Consider the following 12,416-nt stretch of genomic DNA (forward strand, 5'->3'; position numbering starts at 1 on the left):
GGCCGGTTAGACCGGTAACCGCGGTTACCGGACCGGTTCCGGCCGGTTTTTTTAACCCTGGGTCTGAGCAGCGAGATCAAGAGATGGAAAAGGGTGAGTGGTAGGAAGAGCAAGATCGGAGCCCCTCGATGGCCACCGCGACGAGAGAGACGGCGACGGCGGAGGGTGGGGTGTGAGCTTGGCTGCCTCAGCCTCAAGCGGTATGACAGGAACGGGAGGAGCGAGCTGTTTGAGAAGGTTCGCGAGAATGCTAGAGCTGGACGACGCGCTGAACCAGATGCCGATGATGCGATTTAACTTGGCACGGTAATGGACGGTCGAGATTTTTTCAGTGACGTGGCCCAATGCAATCGCGCGATTTGGACCCAGCTTTCGATTCTTAAAGAAAAGACTAGAATCAACGCGCGGCGTTGCCGCGCTTGTGCTTTTGCTAGTACTGTAAGCCCATTTATCTACCTGTTTAATGATAGTGAGTAAGCGTTAATTACTTGAGGACATGAGAAGTGAGCTGAATCATTTCAGGAAACTCTTGTCTGAAATAAGCAAGCAAGGTAAAAACTATATCTCTGGTTTAATGTCAAGTGTTGGGTCATAAGTTGTAATATAGAATCAAGGATTGGCATGTGAAGATGAATAAGTACTACAATTGCTTCATTTCATATATCGAGCATATTGAAACTCAGTTTGATTGGTTCCATAATGCTGTTTTTGGAAACCATGAATACGAAGATCTAATGTTGCGTTGCATAAGTTGATAACTTTTTTTTATTTTACCAACTATTTTTGCACAGAGAACGAAAGATCAATCACTACAACAACATAAGATTAGTGCAGAATTCTATTGCAACCTTAAGCTTTCATTGACTATAATCAAGCAACACAAAATATAACAGTCTCCATGCAACACTTTATTTAGCATATAAAAATGTCTGAACAAAAAAACATAATTAACGTCAAGCTTGCTGATAGGAACTGAATCTGAGGCAACAGTAGTATGGAGCTCTTGATTAATATGTTTCAAATTATTCCCAGAGCCTTGGTATATTTGATAATATCCTGCTGGCAACACTGCTATGACATAAATATTAAACATGCCTTGGAAACATGAGACATTCATCCACAACTATGAATTAACAGCGAGGGAAGGGAAAAGAAAATGCAATGATCTCTGTTGAGCTAACTGTTATTCAAGTAGCAAGCAGGCAGAGTACCGCTACTACTGCATCAAAGCTTTGATCTTTATGTGCAAGAAATATTTCACAAATGGGCATCTCGAATCACAACAAGCAGCCACCGGGAGCAAAGAATTAGAGATTAGGAATTGAGATTGCAAAAATCACAAAGATTAATTTCAGATTGGAAATTTAGGGACATGCAATGCCCTGCTCTCCACGGAAGTGAGAGCAGCTGCATCTTGACTCTTTAGTAGCATTTCGTCATACAGTTTATTTGCACAAACATGGCTCAGCAGTCGCTTGGACAAGCAGCCGCGCTTGCCCCGCCGCTCGGCCGCCCGACGCCCTGTGTCTGTATCCGATAGTCGACGCAGAGGACGCTACTGCATACACTGATCCTTCTCCTCACGATGCTCAACATTGTCTTTCAGAGGGAGGCAATGCAGGTGAGGTGAGGAGCGCAACCCCAGCAGAAGCAGGGACGACGCCGTGTAAACTGAAGAAGTGAAGATTTAGAGCAGCGGGGAAGAAAGGGAAGGGGACATCGGACAGAAGCAGCAGCGAGGCTGCGAGGGTCATGCTACAGATTACAGCAAGGAGAGAAGGTGGCGGCGCCCGTTCATGTTGTTGCTGTAGCCTTCTCGATGCCTGCGAGGCGGAGGTGAAGGGAAGGGATGGAGGATGGCGTGCTTATCGGATGGAGGAGTGGGCGTTGCGGCAGGCGCGGAGCAGATGGCCGTGCGCCGTGCGCCAGAGGCCGCGCCGGCGTGTGGATAGCGCAGCGGTGCGTGCGACATCCTTGGCGAGGAGGCGGGCGAGGATGCGACGACGGAGGTCGTCGGTCGTCGGGGAGGCCGTTGACCCTGTCAACTCCTTCGATGTCGCCGGGATCGAGGGCGATGGGGCAGAAGAGGGTGGCGGCGGTGGAGACGGGTGGTGCAGGGAGCCGGAGAGGGTGGCGATCTATACGGGAGGTCGTCTTGCGGAGCCTCCGCCGCCGGCATCCCTCTGCCTTCCACGCTCCTAGTCCCGTAGTCCCATCTCGACGGCGGCGGCGATGTGGGGGTACGAGCGTACGGCGATGGAGAAGAAAGGTAGTGTGGACCGGCGATAGAGACGAGGCCGCGCGACGCGTCCAGAAGCTGGCCGAGGGACGGCGAGTGCTTCCGCCTTCTCACCGTAGATGCCAGATCGGACGACCGAGAAAATTTTAGGTGATGTGGCCCAATGAAATCGCTCGGTTTGAGCCCAGCTTTCGATTCTTAAAGATTCCAGGCACAACATCGCAGCACAGTGCGTAACATCGATCGCATTTCACCAGTTTCTTTAAGAAAGGAAAAACATCATTATCATTATCGTCGTCATCATCGCTCACCATTCGAAGGATGGATCAACTTCGAATGGATCAAATGGTTGTAGCTAGTACAGTAGAGGAGGAAGAAGGCAGCAGCTTTCTTGCATTGCTTCAGCTTCAACCATGGAAAGAGAAATGCTAACCTACATGCATACCCAGCTGCCCATATACATACAAATATCTCCACTCGATCGAATCGTCTTGTCGGCTCCGGCTCCGGCGAAACAGAAGAAATCCGTGGGCTGCGATGCCGATGAGGCCGCCGGTCATGATGTGGATGGATAATGTAAAGTAAACGAAACCACGGGCGTCTTAGCTGGATGGATTAGGACAAACCCCGCCACGTCATGCCTGCCTCCCCAATTATTGCTGCAACTACTAGTAGTTTTTGATTTTTTTTCCCCATTGCTTCCTCTCCATGGATCGGCTGCAGCCTGCAACCGAGGAAATACAAGTTTACCAGCTCCATCGCTCGTTCTCGTTTCCGTCGGCGTCGGTTGCCGGCGGCAGCTGCGCGTAGAAGTCGAGGTCCATCTTGTCTGCGGCGGCGCTGCTCTTGCTCTTGTTGTACTAGTGCATGGCGGCGGCTCCCCCGAGCACGGCGAGTGTGAGTGCCTGGGCGTGCCTAAGGCCCCTACGACCAGTTGGCCGGCTGGGGCCGGTGGCACCCCGCGACGCGGGTTCGAGTCCTGGGGGACGCGAATTTCTGATGTCGCGGGAAAAAAATCCCCCTCGCTGGGTCGGTCAGGGTTCGAGGGTTTCTCGATTGGAGTTAAGAGCCGAGACAGTCGCTTCCTCTTAATGAAATGTGGGCGGGACCATTTCAACCCCCATCCGAGTTTTTGTGAGTGCCTGGGCGTGCATCCTGGCGTGGATGAGGCGCAGGCTGGTCGCCCGCTGCGGCACCCTCCGCCGGCTGTACGCCACCGACGCGCCCACCGCAGCAGCCCACACGCCTCCTGATTCACGAGAACACTCTCAGATTAAGCAAAGCAAGCAGAGGGAGGGAGGGATTCAGGTGAGGGGATGGGATGCTGACGTACCGATGGTTGCGAGCTTGTGCTCCTCCACCCAGGACTGCACCGACGACTAGCTCATCCTCTCCATCTTTGATTCCATCGATGATGATCTGCCTGCCGATGCCGCGGATCGGATGCTCTACTGTGTGTGTGTTTTGGATTTGGTGATGCTTGATGAAGATTGATTGTAAAGATGAAGGAAAGGGAGTGCTGGATGTGGATGGAATTGGTGGCAGCAGGTGAGTTTGGTCAGATACTTATAGGAGTGGAGTGCTTGTGCCCACTGGTTTTGATCGAAACCAGGGACACCCAGGCCTAGTTCAGTTCCAAATTCCAAAATTTTTTTCCGGCACTTGCATGGAGATTTAAATCTAAACGAAATAAAAAACGCATTGCGACTGCTATCTGTAAATGGCGAGACGAATCTAATGAATCTAATTAGGCTGTAATTAGATGCTAAATTGCTACAGTAATGCTACAGTAAATAATCTCTAATGACGGATTAATTAGGCTCATTAGTTTCGTCTCGCGATTTACAGACGAGTACTGTAATTATTTTTGTGATTAGTCTATGTTTAGTACTTCAAATATAAAAAGATATCTTTTCAAAAATTTTACAGGCTGCAACCAAACACGGCCCAGCCTTGTTTCTGTCCTGGCCTGCCTTCCTGCTGCTGGTTTCCTTCGCTGCTTCTTGGGGGCACCCGCCGCTTTCGGATTAGCAGGCGCCCCAAGGTTTCAGGCGGGCCCACCTTATCTGCTGCCGGTCAAAAAAATAAAAACTTTCCTCGATCAGACACAGACATCTGGGCCATGCTGACTGATTGACATATAGGCAACGAACCATGTTACCTATTCTGCTCTTAGCTGTCCTGTTGCCCTGTTGGTGATCTCTTCTTTCCGGGAACCTGGCTAGCTTTGTGATGACTAGTTAAGTGAAACTAACGGCAAATTACCCACCGATTCTCCATCTCTGGGTTGAATGCCAACCTCATTTACTAGTTGATTCTACAACAGTAGTGTGTTACTACACCGTTACAGTAATATGGAAATTATATGATACCGTGGTATGTGATCTTCCAAAGCAAGCCTACTATATAAAAATAGCTAACGAAGTTTTTGAGCTAGTCTTGATGAATTTTCTACCAGAGAGACAGAGACCTCTCACCTCAGTTTTTTTTTTGCGAAAATGACGTGAGGCACATGGACCTGACTCCAACCGTGGGCTCATGGCCCATCCGAAAAATCATCAACAACCAATGCCCAATCAAGGCCCACCACAATCTGCAAAGTGAAGCCCGGTCCGTCTACCTCCCTCCCTTCTTCCTTCCCTTGGAAGACGACGCCTCCTCCCCCTTCCGGAATCTTCCCTCCCTCCCCTCCCCCCGCTTCCCGCTCTTGAATCATCGCCCGTGCCCATCTCCTCCAAATCCACGGCCTGCCCGATGAGGCACCCCACCAGCGCCGCCACGCCACCGGGCTCGCCGGCCCCGCCGCCGCTCGCCAGCCCCAAGTCCAGCGCCATCAAGCGGCAGCGGAAGGCGGCGGCGCCGTTGGGCGACGTCACCAACCTCCTCCTCCCCGACCCGGCGCCGCTCGCCAGCCCCAAGTCCGCCGCCATCAAGCGGCAGCGCAAGGCGGCGCCGCCGTTGGGCGACGTCACCAACTTCCTCCTCCCCGAGACCCCGACCCCCATCAAACCCAGAAGGACTGGACTCCGGCCCCTCCCCACGCCCTCCGACTCCTCCTCGACCTGCTTCTCCACCGCATCGGTCACGCCCGCACCCCAGCCTTCATCAGCCGCCGGTGAGTGAGCCTGCCCTGCGTCCCCCCATCTGTGCTCCATCTCGCTGCAGCTGCTTCTGTTGGCGGCGTCCTCGATCCCCATTGGGGCCAGGAATTTCTGATAATGCTTCTGATTCGCAGTCCTCGAGGAGGAGCGCAGTGCGGTTAAATCCCCCATCTCCACGGTTTACGCGAGGCGCGGGACTACTGAGACTCAAGGGAGGAGGAATACGACGACGAACCCCACCACCACCACCAAAGGCAAGGAGCCCATTGCTGCTGCTGGAACGGCGAGTTGCCCTCCTCTTGGAAGAGCCACAAGGAAGAACAGCAGGTGAAATTGCTTTAGCTTGCCTGATCCCTGTACAATGTCACCTGTGTCTGGTGTGTCCGGTTCAGCCGTCCACCTGCTTCTCCTTGGTTTCAATTGATTGTGAGATTTGGACACCGTTAGTGGTACCTTCTTCTTCTGTGGGTGCTAGAGACCTCTATTGTAGTTTGGATTAATCATCGCTTTCTTTAGTTTGTGTGGAAGTAAGGCATTTACAACTAAGTTTGAAGAATGTATTTACCTGATTGACTCTAAGAATTAATTAATAGCTTGTTTTTGGAACGGGTAGAATGGTCTAGTGATCAGTGAGAGTCGCCACACATCAGGCTTAACATGGTGCTCAACCAATTTAGCTTGTTAGTAACAGCAGTTGAAGTCTTCGCTGTTCTGTAGCACTCTACGCCTTGAATGCTGGCATTCTTGCTCTAAAATGCCATGTAGTGATATAGATTAGGCTAGAAGAACTTGGGTGAAGTCTTTCACATTTCTGGCAGAATAAAGTTATCGCATCGTATAATGTCAGAACTCACAAGCACAGGATATTAAGAAGTCCAAACTTTAGTGTTCCTTTAGTTCGCCACAGTTACAGTCTGAGTACATTTCAGTATCTGAAATATTGAATTACGCTCCTATTTCAGGAAAAACTCTATGGCTCAGGATACTCGGCCCATTTCTTCTTCAGCTCCTTGTCATGGTGCTAAAAAGGTAAGAGTGTCACAATCTGAGTGTATTCATGCATAAGGGCCCAACAATGTTTTCTACTGTTAAGACTTAAGATCATTGTGTAGGTATGCAATTTTGTATGTATGGATATTTTGTAGGTATGCATGGATATTTTGTAGGTATGCAATTTTAAAGTATGATGATTGATTCTGTGTTTGTAAGATGTAGTTCTTTTGCATCTGCTCCTTATGATGGCCAGAATTCCAATTATAATATGCTCATTTAGCAACAGTTTAGGGATCATCTAGCTTTGCATTGCCTGTATGATTGATCATATCCTTTTGTCAGGATGTAAAGGTCATATTTCTGAAACGGTGTCTGGGACAATAGCAATGGTGTTCATCTTTCTGTCTGCTTGTAGTGTTTTAAACAGAAGCTATCAGTCTGAAAAGTAGGGGAGCATTGAACCGTTTGAGAAAACGAGCTAGTTTACACCGTACTAATCGCTTTAGCTTTAGTTTGTTTCCAATGATGTTGAGCTTTCTGACTGCTTGCGATATTTTAAACAGAAGCGGCCCCCTCCAAGCAGCACAACAAAGCTACCAGAAGACTTCGTGAAGAAGCAGAGAGCGTACTTCGCAGATGTGGACGCGTTTGAATTGCCTGAGGAAGAGGTTTCGGAATCTGAGTTGGAGTGAAAGGTGAAGCTGATCCCAGAATATATGGACGTTTTTTTCTGTACAGACGTAGTTTACTGGAATTAAGCTTACAATGTAGTAAGTTTGAGTTATGGTAGCAATGTATAGCACTCGTAATACGAGGAAGAGGTAGTGTAACCTTTTAGTGATCAAGGGGTCATTGGCCCACCAACGACCCTTTTACCAAGCTTGTAGCACACTAGTATGACAAATACTGAGACCTGAAACGAAGCAAGCTTTGGCTGCATTAGAAAATGAGCCAGTTACTCAGTACTCGATCTTTAGCCTGTCCCGAAGCAGCTACTCTGGATTATAATCTGTGTCCATGTTTATTCATAGTTTTCTTCTTGTGTCGTCAACTCTGCCGTTGGAGCTGAACTTGGGTAAACAAAGTCATTGCAAATTTACTTGGTCTTGGTATGATATACGTGTTGCATGCGATCTGTCAAGTAAACACTGCACAGCCAACCTGCATCTTTGGCTTAGTTTTCTCAGTGACCTTACCATGATCGATCCAACAAAGAAGAATGCCAAGAAAAAAAGAGAGGATTTCTAGAATGTTGGATGGACCGTAACCACTGGGAAGGCATTGCCTGGCCTCTTTTCTTCGTTGCTAGTCTTTGGATGCCAAATATGATAGGTAACCGCCATTCTGTGTTCTGCATTTCTTTTAGTAAAATAGAGTTGCATAAAAATAACAACAACGGATTAAAGAAGCGTGACACTACAGAGGGAATCCTCCAAACCAAAATATTATGACAAAAACTGATGAGAAAACAAAGAAAAGGATAGATTTGCGAAAGGGTCTGTAACATAATGGTTACAAGAGCCTCAGTAGCACCTGAGGTCTTGGGTTCGAGTTCCCGTAGGAGCGAATTTCTTAGGATTTAACGGCGTTGTGCTTTCAGTGGTAGGTGACGTTCCCGTCGACAGCGAGGTGTCTGTGGTGACTTCATCAATCTCGAGGATTTGCCGGCTCAGTCTCTCGGAGGTGGTCATAGGGGTAGCGTTGCGTGCGTGTATTCATAAGGATGAGTGTGCGCGCGTGTTTGTGAGTGTCTGCGTCTGTACTGTGTTTCTCAAAAAAAAAAGGAGAGATTTTAGAATCAAGCGAAGCTTCCATAGTTTGGGGGTTCTCCAGACACGAAGCATGAAATTCGCTACCATTGTAGTATCTTACTAGGTCGCTCATACTTTTTATTGCGCCCAGTTTGTTGACAAAGCAAGATTCGGCCAAATCGAAATGGTTCACACCTGAGATAAGATAGAGCTTATGGCCAAACTGATCGACACTCAGGACTCACTCATATGCTCTTGCTCTGTAACAACCACTCAAACTTGGAGACGCTTTCTCTGGCTTTTCGGCGCTAAATCACCAATACTCTTGTTAATGGCTTGCTTGGCCATGTCATTTTCCACACAACTCCCCACTCAACAACATTTTGACAGAGTAAGCCACATAATATACAAGTCAATGTAGTCATGCCTCTGTCCAATCACGTCCGTTAATACAACGTGCTTTCGGAGTACAGACCACTCCACTTAGCCCGATGAAGAAAATTAAGGAATATTCAAAGCCACTAGCATAAAGTTAGAAACTTAGCATGCGCAAATATTCTGCCTATAAATATCTGCGCACATTGACACTGGCCATCATACTGCTCTAAAGCCCTGAGCAACATGGCCTCCCATAAACCCCTCGCTTGCAGTGTCTTGGCCTTCTTCTTTGCTGCAAGCTTGGCTTCAGCTCAGCTCACTGCAAATTTCTATGACAAGTCATGCCCAAATGCACTGTACACCATCCAAACAGCCGTAAGATCTGCTGTGGCCAAGGAAAACCGCATGGGTGCATCATTGCTCCGCCTCCACTTCCATGACTGCTTTGTCAATGCAAGTGTCACCAAATCTGCAGATAGTTTCATACTTACATTTTCTGGATTATTTAACATGGAAAAGCTAAAAATACAGGGTTGCGATGGCTCCGTGCTGCTTGATGACACCCCAACCTTCACAGGGGAGAAGACCGCTGTTCCGAACAACAATTCCCTGCGTGGATTTGATGTGATCGACAGCATCAAAGCACAGATTGAGGGGATCTGCCCGCAGGTGGTATCATGCGCTGACATCCTTGCTGTTGCAGCACGCGATTCAGTTGTTGCGGTAAGCCAAAACAAAAAGACAACATCTAAAATTAGTTTAAAATATTAATGTAGAAGTATTTATGATTCTGAACCACACGCAGCAAACCACAATGAAATGCTTGTCCGTATTTCAACTGAAATGATGATGGCATCATGGCAAGGCTCTTTATGTTAATTGAAATAAACATAGACCTAAAAAGGGCATCAGGAAGCACTAAACTAAGCTACTAAAGTCAACACTCCATGATATCCAGAGATTCTATAGCAACTCTTTGACTAATCATGTTTCACGCATTCCAACACAAACAAACAATACTAAAGACAATTTCTATTTCAGCTTGGAGGGCCTACTTGGGTTGTCAATCAGGGGAGGAGGGACTCAACGACAGCAAGCCTAGATGCTGCAAACAATGACATCCCAGCACCAACCCTTGACCTCAGTGATCTTACCAAGTTGTTCTCAAACAAAGGACTGAGTACAACTGACATGATTGCACTCTCAGGTACTGAAAGACTGCAATTTTTGTCATTTACCATAGACCTGGTTCATAAATCAGTCCAAGCTAGTTTCGTTCCTTGAATGCCAATAGTACTACTACTGAATACAGACTGACATGAAACCAAAAATTACCAGGAGGTCACACCATTGGGCAAGCCAGATGTGTCAACTTCCGCAATCGCATATACAGCGAAACTAACATTGACACATCCCTTGTAACATCGCTGAAATCAAATTGTCCAAACAACACTGGCGACAATAACATTTCCCCCCTTGACGCCTCAACACCCTATGTTTTTGACAATTTCTACTACAAGAACTTGCTGAACAAGAAGGGTGTTCTGCATTCTGATCAGCAATTGTTCAATGGAGGCTCAGCAGACTCCCAGACAACCACCTATTCTTCAAACATGGCAAAATTCTTCACTGATTTCAGTGCGGCGATGGTGAAGATGAGCAACATTAGTCCCCTCACTGGATCAAGTGGACAGATAAGGAGAAACTGCAGGAAGGTAAACTAGGACTCACATTATTGCTGCCTGTGCATGTGTGTGGTTTAGTACCTTGTACTCATCATTGAAAGGGGAAGTGTCCCTTTCATGATGCAGTAGTCTACTCCAAAGATGTATTCACTGCTTTCAAAGCATGCATGTGCATGGAATAAAATGATACAAAGAATACTTTTAATACAGTAATTGGTCTTACCTTTCAGTGTTTCCACACCTATCTTGACTTTGAAATTGAAGGGATCAGAGGTGGTATTCATAGCAGAGATGCTTGGCAAGGATTCATTCTACAGTTTGTACAGAAAAAACAGGAAGAAGTTCTATACAAGAAGGTTTCCAGCACGCATAATTCGAATCAGCACATCTAATGACATGAATACTTCCTAAAGTTGTGTTTGCAGGTAAGAGTCATGACTGATGAATATTGCGTATCGCTGCATTGATACTTTTACAGTCAAAGTCCATGATCTTCATCCAGTTCTCGAAATCTCCAATTTCCTAGAGATAAAATTAAAAACCAGATGTTTCAGCAACAACAAAAAAAGCCACAATACTGGATTGGATGTTTAGTTTTATGCACCGGTTCATCTATGAGTGTGAGTCACCTTCAAGACCGAGTTGATTTCGTTGGTGGCAGCCAGCCACTGGTCAGTCTGCTTCCTGTAGCGCGCGATAGTGGTGAGCAGCGCGCGTGCCTCGTGCTCGATGCGCCTCTCGTTGACGAAGAGCTCCTGCACGCCGCCGTCGACCGTGTCCACGAGGAGATCGGACACCCGCACAGCGCTTCTCAAAGCATCGTTCTTGGCTCTATCTACGTGTGTGTGTGTGTGTGTCGTTGATTGTGGGAAATTTGCACAATCGAAATCAAGGGAATCTATAGGAATCGGACACAGTGGCGTACCAGTTTGTTGGCGTTGGCGGAGGGACTGGTGGTGGTGCTGTTGTATGATGTGGAGCAGCGCCTCTTCCAGCTCCTGCTTACCACCCGCCGGCGGCGGCGGCTTGGCTCGGTCCATCCCGTCCCAATCGCCGCGGGTCGCCGGAGCGATTCCCCTTCCCTTCTTTTTTTCCCCTCCGATGGAGAGAAATAAGAGGATTTCTGCGTAGTTAATGGGCCACGGCTCAGTTAATCTCAGAAGGCCCAACAACGCGTCTTTTTTATTTTTACATTTTTCAAAAAAAAATTACAGAAATATATTTTGGTTTTCAAAATTTACAGTTCTATACCCCTACCGCCCGGCAGGGGGGCGGCAGGGCCTGCCGGGTGGTAGGGACCTTTTTGCAAATAAAAATAAAATTTATTTGCGAATAAATCCTTGGTGGGGGCCTGCCGCCCCCCTGCCGGGTGGCAGGCCCCCTACCGCCAAGTGGTGGAGCGGCAGGTACCTGCACCTAGGTTATACACCTGAAAATTTTTTAGTGGAATATACATGCAAAGAGTAGGCTACTACAAAATTTTCAGAATTTTTAGACAAACAAAACAATAGATACAAAATAAACTAGATTAAACACAACCTAAAATTTTAGCAGGGGTAAAATTGACATTTCACATGCATGAGTATTTTTTCTCTGTAGATCTTGATTTAAGAAACCTAACAAAATTTATTTTGTATTTTTCTGATTTTTCTATGATTTTTAATTGAATTTAGAAATTCACTGTTTTGGAAACTAAAAAGAAAATAAACTTTTATCTGGCCTACCGCCCCGCCATCAGGCGGCAGGTACCTGCTAAATTCAATTAAAAATCATAGAAAAATTAGAAAAATGTAAACTAAATTTTGTTAGGTTTCTTAAATCAAGATCTACAGAGAAAAAATACTCATGCATGTGAAATGTCAATTTTGCCCCTGTTAAAATTTTAGGTTGTGTTTAATCTAGTTTATTTTGTATCTATTGTTCTGTTTGTCTAAAAATTCTAGAAATTTTGTGGTAGCCTACTCTTTGCATGTGTATTCCACTAAAAAATTTTCAAGTGCATAGCCTAGGTGTAGGTACCTGCCGCCCCACCACTTGGCGGTAGGGGGTCTGCCGCCCGGCAGAGGGGCGGCAGGCCCCCACCAAGGATTTATTCACAAATAAATTTTATTTTTATTTGCAAAGAGGTCCTTACCGCCCAGCAGGGGGGCGGTAGGCCCCCTGCCGCCCCCCTGCCGGGCGGTAGGGGTATAGAACTGTAAATTTTGAAAACCAAAATATATTTCTGTAATTTTTTTTTTGAAAAATGTAAAAATAAAAAAGACGCGCC

The 12,416-nt window shown here is 47.0% G+C and overlaps 2 protein-coding genes and 1 pseudogene across 6 annotated transcripts; 1 reads left to right on the top strand and 2 right to left on the bottom strand.

The window, feature by feature from the left end:
* Positions 1–2,602: 2,602 nt before the first annotated feature.
* Positions 2,603–3,862, bottom strand: LOC120704008 (annotated as a pseudogene).
* Positions 3,863–4,456: 594 nt separating this feature from the next.
* Positions 4,457–7,371, top strand: LOC120704006 (mucin-2-like). Its single transcript, XM_039988244.1, has 4 exons — positions 4,457–5,354; positions 5,475–5,667; positions 6,303–6,369; positions 6,897–7,371. The coding sequence occupies exons 1-4, from the start codon at positions 4,994–4,996 to the stop codon at positions 7,023–7,025; spliced, it is 750 nt and encodes a 249-aa protein (XP_039844178.1). The 5' UTR covers positions 4,457–4,993; the 3' UTR covers positions 7,026–7,371.
* Positions 7,372–8,465: 1,094 nt separating this feature from the next.
* Positions 8,466–11,253, bottom strand: LOC120704007 (biogenesis of lysosome-related organelles complex 1 subunit 1-like). 5 transcript variants are annotated; one of them, XR_005687358.1, is made up of 5 exons: positions 11,073–11,253; positions 10,777–10,982; positions 10,371–10,669; positions 9,032–9,156; positions 8,466–8,931 (listed from the first exon to the last, which is right to left on the bottom strand). XR_005687358.1 is itself a non-coding variant. In XM_039988245.1 (3 exons), the coding sequence occupies exons 1-3, from the start codon at positions 11,185–11,187 to the stop codon at positions 10,580–10,582; spliced, it is 411 nt and encodes a 136-aa protein (XP_039844179.1). In that variant the 5' UTR covers positions 11,188–11,253; the 3' UTR covers positions 8,466–10,579. The 5 variants fall into 5 exon arrangements, 1 of the variants encoding a protein (XP_039844179.1); XR_005687357.1 differs by having other exon boundaries at positions 9,798–10,669; XR_005687356.1 differs by having other exon boundaries at positions 9,032–10,669.
* Between the last annotated feature and the right edge of the window lie 1,163 nt (positions 11,254–12,416).

The sequence above is a fragment of the Panicum virgatum genome, chromosome 4K, assembly GCF_016808335.1.
Source record: "Panicum virgatum strain AP13 chromosome 4K, P.virgatum_v5, whole genome shotgun sequence".
Taxonomy (NCBI): Eukaryota; Viridiplantae; Streptophyta; class Magnoliopsida; order Poales; family Poaceae; genus Panicum; species Panicum virgatum.